The following is a 6497-nucleotide window of genomic DNA, read 5'->3' as shown; positions in this document are numbered from 1 at the left end:
CCACTCTAACCACTAGGCTACCCTGCCGCCCCTCCACTCTAACCACTAGGCTACCCTGCCGCCCCTCCACTCTAACCACTAGGCTACCCTGCCGTCCCTCCACTCTAACCACTAGGCTACCCTGCCGCCTCCAGAGATGACGGATCACCTGGAATGAGACTGAACCAGCTGTTCTGTGGTTGAGGAAGAGAGTTATCTGAAGATGGGCATCTTGTACAGTGTGTTGCCGTCTCGTCTCCATAGGTCTTTCAGACCTGTATCAGTAACTAGGGGTCCTTCTGTAGCTCAGTTGGTAGAGCATGGCGCTTGTAACGCCAGGGTAGTGGGTTCGATCCCCGGGACCACCCATACGTAGAATGTATGCACACATGACTGTAAGTCGCTTTGGATAAAAGCGTCTGCTAAATGGCATATATTATTATTATTATTATATTATCTCCTCTATCATATGGGCTCATAGTAGTTACATTACAACTGATGTTATTGCCATTGTGTCGCTGTGTGTCCATAGTGAACGTTATGCCACTGACGTTACAATTTGACAGTAATTATTCAAGACACAATCAACAATCAAAATCATTTTTAATTTCTTTATTTTTTTTTTGCTCTTAATATTGTTTAATAACTTGATTGGTGGAATTATAAGAAAAAAAAGAAGACAAATTCAAACTGTCTGGGTGATAAAAACATATTTATGGTAAACTGACTAGAAATGTAGTGTGTAGTGTGTGTGTGGTGTGTAGTGTATGTGTGTAGTGTGTGTGTAGTGTGTGTGTAGTGTGTGTGTAGCGTGTGTGTAGTGTGTGTGTGGTGTGTAGTGTATGTGTGTAGTGTGTGTGTGAACTGTGTGGTGTGTGTGTGTAGCTGTGTGGTGTATGTGTGTAGTGTGTGTGTAGCGTGTGTGTAGTGTGTATGTGTGTGTGTAGTGTATGTGTGTGTGAGTAGTGTGTGTGTGTGAACTGTGTGTGTGTATGTGTGTAGTGTGTATGTGTGTGTGTGTGTGTGTAGTGTGTGTGTAGTGTGTGTAATGTGTAGTGTCCAGACACTCTTCATATTAGCATCATTAGTGGTTCAGCTGCTTCAGGACTTGAAATGTTGAAGATCTTGTAGTGTGAAGATCTTGGACCTTCTTCTGAGGCATAGAAGACTTCCACATCATCCCCTGAAACAAAGTCAACGTCTGCGTCCCCATAAGGCCCTGTTTTAAAAGGTAGTGCACTACACAGGCAATAGGGTGCCATTCGGGACAGAACCCAAACACTTTCCTTCAGAAGTCATTGGTGCTTCCTGCACCTCATCTGAGACTGTAAGACTCTAAAGTTAATACAACATTTACATTTTTTTTTTTAACTGACAAATTAATGAAATCTCAAGTTCTTGCCCAATAAAAGTAAACTTGTCCATCCTCTTATATACATAGAGACACATGAAATGAATATTAGGAGACCTGATGTACAGCATCCAGTGTTAAAAACGATCCAAACAGCTCCGAACTAGAGCCTCATAACTATGTTCTGAATGGCACCTATTCTCTATACACTACACTGCTTTGGACCAGAACCCATCTGGACCAGAACCCATCTGGACCAGGACCCATCTGGACCAGAACCCATCTGGACCCATCTGGACCAGGACCCATCTGGACCCATCTGGACCAGAACCCATCTGGACCAGAACCCATCTGGACCAGGACCCATCTGGACCAGAACCCATCTGGACCCATCTGGACCAGGACCCATCTGGACCAGGACCCATCTGGACCCATCTGGACCAGGACCCATCTGGACCGGAACCCATCTGGACCGGAACCCATCTGGACCGGGACCCATCTGGACCAGGACCCATCTGGACCAGGACCCATCTGGACCCATCTGGACCAGGACCCATCTGGACCAGGACCCATCTGGACTATAAAGGGAATAGAGTGCCATTTGGGACAAATAATTCAAAAAGATTGTGGGGCGGGGCTTATATTTGTCCTGTCACACACAAGTGTATTTCTTGCATATCCCAACTCCCCGAGACACCTGCAGGGAGTGGGGTCACGGTCAGGGTCACCATATCCCAACTCCCCGAGACACCTGCAGGGAGTGGGGTCACGGTCAGGGTCACCATATCCCAACTCCCCCGAGACACCTGCAGGGAGTGGGGTCACGGTCAGGATCACCATATCCCAACTCCCCCGAGACACCTGCAGGGAGTGGGGTCACGGTCAGGGTCACCATATCCCAACTCCCCCGAGACACCTGCAGGGAGTGGGGTCACGGTCACCATATCCCACCCCTGAGACACCTGCAGGGAGTGGGGTCACGGTCAGGGTCACCATATCCCAACTCCCCTGGACACCTGCAGGGAGTGGGGTCACGGTCACCATATCCCAACTCCCCTGAGACACCTGCAGGGAGTGGGGTCACGGTCAGGGTCACCATATCAACTCCCGAGACACCTGCAGGGAGTGGGGTCACGGTCACCATATCCCAACTCTCCCTGAGACACCTGCAGGGAGTGGGGTCACGGTCAGGGTCACCATATCCCAACTCCCCCGAGACACCTGCAGGGAGTGGGGTCACGGTCAGGGTCACCATATCCCAACTCCCCCTGAGACACCTGCAGGGTGTGGGGTCACGGTCAGGGTCACCATATCCCAACTCCCCGAGACACCTGCAGGGAGTGGGGTCACGGTCACCATATCCCAACTCCCCACCTGCAGGGACACGGTCACCATATCCCAACTCCCCCTGAGACACCTGCAGGGAGTGGGGTCACGGTCACCATATCCCAACTCCCCCTGAGACACCTGCAGGGAGTGGGGTCACCAGGGTCACCATCCCAACTCCCGAGACACCTGCAGGGAGTGGGGTCACGGTCACCATATCCCAACTCTCCCTGAGACACCTGCAGGGAGTGGGGTCACGGTCACCATATCCCAACTCCCCTGAGACACCTGCAGGGAGTGGGGTCACGGTCAGGGTCACCATATCCCAACTCTCCCTGAGACACCTGCAGGGAGTGGGGTCACGGTCAGGGTCACCATATCCCAACTCCCCCGAGACACCTGCAGGGAGTGGGGTCACGGTCAGGGTCACCATATCCCAACTCCCCCGAGACACCTGCAGGGAGTGGGGTCACGGTCAGGGTCACCATATCCCAACTCCCGAGACACCTGCAGGGAGTGGGGTCACGGTCAGGGTCACCATATCCCAACTCCCCCTTGAGACAGCTGCAGGGAGTGGGGTCACGGTCAGGGTCACCATATCCCAACTCCCCCTGAGACACCTGCAGGGTGTGGGGTCACGGTCAGGGTCACCATATCCCAACTCCCCCGAGACACCTGCAGGGAGTGGGGTCACGGTCAGGGTCACCATTGTACAGAGCCCCTGGAGCAATTAGGTTTAAAGTGCCTTGCTCAAGGGCACAGTGACAGATTTTACATCTCTGTTACTGGCCCAACACTCTAACCTCGAGGCTACCTGCCATCCTGAGGGATAATGTTTCCTGCATTCATACAACAATAAACAGACACCATTAATATCTCACTAACCCGTAAGGGTTTGACATGATATCTACAACTGGTGATGTAAGATGTAAAAGAAATGGGCCAGCCACATCTAATTCTAGGACCTGTCCGTCTGTCTGTCCGTCTCTCTCTGTCTGTCCGTCTGTCCGCCTGTCTGTCTGTCTGTCCGCCCGTCCGTCTGTCCGTCTGTCCGCCTGTTTGCCTGTCTGTCCGTCTGTCCGTCTGTCCGTCTGTCCGCCTGCCCGTCCGCCCGTCCGCCCGTCCGTCCGCCCGTCCGCCCGTCCGCCCGTCCGTCTGTCTGTCTGTCTGTCTGTCTGCCTGTCTGCCTGTTTGCCTGTTTGCCTGTCTGTCTGAGCCCAATTCTCAGATCTTTCTCCTGAAGTATACTTTCTCAGTTGTGCACAGCTTCCCACACATTGAATGAGAAGTGTTGTATTGGTGAGTTTATGGGCTGGACTAGAGGGAGATCGTATGCCAGTCCTTTCCTTTCAGATCCATGAAGGGAAGTGAACAAGTGCACACTTGGAAAGACAGAACAGAGAATTGGCAAGCAGGGCAGAGAGAGGCCTTTTAGGAGCCTGGCAGTAGAAGTGTTGGATGTACAGGGTGGCAAGGCCGACCGGCCAGCAGGCACAGTCCCTCGGCCCCTCTGAGCCCCGCTGAGCTCTCTCTTTGTTGTGGACACACAGAGATGTCTTTGTCTGACCCAGTGGGCCCATTCAGGTCTCTGGCTGCCTCCACACACAGAGGGACACTTCACTTTCTTTTCACGTTGTTGTTGGAGGGCTGGAGCTGAGGCTGGAGCTGAGGCTGGAGCTGAGGCTGGAGCTGAGGCTGGAGCTGAGGCTGGGCCTGGGGATGAGGATCATACGGTCCAGGCTTGGTGCCGTTGCTGCTGCTGCTGCTACTGCCTCTTGGTTTGTGGCTCTGGCTCAGTACAATCACAGTCAGAATACTGATGATGTGAATGTGGAAGTACATTGACCTACGGGAGGAAAGAAGATGTGATGAAATGCTACAGAAACAAAAACAACAAAGATGGACAGAATAAGAGAAAAGGTAGAGATGACACACTTGTCCTCCATAAAGATAACTGACGGTAGAGATGACACACTTGTCCTCCATAAAGACAACTGACGGTAGAGATGACACACTTGTCCTCCATAAAGACAACTGACGGTAGAGATGACACACTTGTCCTCCATAAAGACAACTAAAGACAACTGATAAAGACAACTGTAGAGATGACACACTTGTCCTCCATAAAGACAACTGACAGTAGAGTTAGAGATGACACACTTGTCCTCCATAAAGACAACTGACGGTAGAGATGACACACTTGTCCTCCATAAAGACAACTGACGGTAGAGATGACACACTTGTCACTCCTCCATAAAGACAACTGACGGTTAGAGATGACACACTTGTCCTCCATAAAGACAACTGAGGAACATTGTGTGTCCAGGGCTTATTAAGATAATAGAACACTAAGCTACTAAATTGAACACATACGACCTAGCCTGGGTACCAGTCTGTTTGTGCTAACATTACACTCCTTGTCATGCCACGAAGTTGACATGATAGCACATCAGATCAGGGGCCAGGCTACATACGACCATCATCGTTAAAAGAGACACATTTGACCAGTAGGGAAAATAACCTAAATGAATGTTGACCTGTAGTACTGCATGGTAGGTTCTACTGCCAGCAGTAGGAAGGGCATGACGGTGTAGCAGACACACAGCTGAGTAGCTGCCCAGGTCACTACGTCATAGACAAGCTTCACAGGATGAGAGGACAGGAAATACTGCCGGACGTTCTTACGGACCTGCGGTGTGGGAGACAGAACACGGTTATGGCCGGCCCTGGGTGAGGCTGAGATGAGGAGACACATGAGGGAGTGCTGTGTGTGTGTGTGTGTGTGTGTGTGTGTGTGTGTGTGTGTGTGTGTGTGTGTGTGTGTGTGTGTGTGTGTGTGTGTGTGTGTGTGTGTGTGTGTGTGTGTGTGTGTGTGTGTGTGTGTGTGTGTGTGTGAGGAAGACAGCGAGAGAAAGAGAGCGAGAGAAAGACTCACAGCTCTGTCAGTGTGATGGGTACAGCAGTGATAATGGTACTCACAGCTCTAGTTGCCAGTGTGATGGGTATAGCAGTAATAATGGTACTCACAGCTCTAGCTGCCAGTGTGATGGGTATAGCAGTAATAATGGTACTCACAGCTCTAGCTGCCAGTGTGATGGGTATAGCAGTAATAATGGTACTCACAGCTCTAACTGCCAGTGTGATGGGTATAGCAGTAATAATGGTACTCACAGCTCTAGCTGCCAGTGTGATGGGTATAGCAGTAATAATGGTACTCACAGCTCTAGCTGCCAGTGATGGGTATAGCAGTAATAATGGTACTCACAGCTCTAGCTGCCAGTGTGATGGGTATAGCAGTAATAATGGTACTCACAGCTCTAGCTGCCAGTGTGATGGGTATAGCAGTAATAATGGTACTCACAGCTCTAGCTGCCAGTGTGATGGGTATAGCAGTAATAATGGTACTCACAGCTCTAGCTGCCAGTGTGATGGGTATAGCAGTAATAAAGGTGAAGTAGTATCCGGGGTAAACTCCATGCCATAGAGCTGACAGGATGAAGGTCAGAGCTGTGGGGGTAACGGGGAGCACGGTCGTAACACACACTGAAGAGAGAGAGACAGGGTGAAGGTCAGGGCTGTGGGGTAACGGGGAGCACGGTCGTAAATACACACTGAACAGAGAGGAGTTACAAACAGACCTGGGCTGTATATTGTTATGCACGTTAACAGAATAAAATAAACACTGAAGACAGAAAACAGGAGACAGGAAGGTCGGGGCTGTGGGGGCGGTGGAAGAGAGGGAGACAGGATGAAGGTCGGGGCTGTGGGGTAGCGGGGAGCACGGTCGTAACACACTGAAGAGAGAGGAGACAGGGTGAAGGTCGGGGCTGTGGGGTAGCAC

General features: G+C 51.1%; 1 protein-coding gene across 50 annotated transcripts; it reads right to left on the bottom strand.

Moving 5' to 3' along the window:
• Positions 1-971: 971 nt before the first annotated feature.
• Positions 972-6171, bottom strand: LOC127922656 (uncharacterized). 50 transcript variants are annotated; one of them, XM_052506535.1, is made up of 8 exons: positions 6066-6171; positions 5194-5345; positions 3164-4502; positions 3043-3110; positions 2846-2930; positions 2447-2551; positions 2192-2246; positions 972-2027 (listed from the first exon to the last, which is right to left on the bottom strand). In XM_052506535.1, exons 3-8 carry the CDS (start codon positions 3363-3365, stop codon positions 1946-1948), a joined length of 597 nt encoding a protein of 198 aa, XP_052362495.1. In that variant the 5' UTR covers positions 3366-4502; positions 5194-5345; positions 6066-6171; the 3' UTR covers positions 972-1945. The 50 variants fall into 50 exon arrangements, 15 of the variants coding, with proteins under 15 accessions (XP_052362495.1, XP_052362496.1, XP_052362493.1 ...); XM_052506536.1 differs by having other exon boundaries at positions 972-2136; positions 2447-2607; positions 2896-2930; XM_052506533.1 differs by having other exon boundaries at positions 2447-2607; positions 2896-2930.
• Between the last annotated feature and the right edge of the window lie 326 nt (positions 6172-6497).

This window comes from Oncorhynchus keta, unplaced genomic scaffold (genome assembly GCF_023373465.1).
Source record: "Oncorhynchus keta strain PuntledgeMale-10-30-2019 unplaced genomic scaffold, Oket_V2 Un_contig_26590_pilon_pilon, whole genome shotgun sequence".
Lineage (NCBI taxonomy): Eukaryota > Metazoa > Chordata > Actinopteri > Salmoniformes > Salmonidae > Oncorhynchus > Oncorhynchus keta.
The sequence above is the reverse complement of the archived record's forward strand: the minus strand, read 5'-3'. Positions and strand labels throughout refer to the sequence as shown.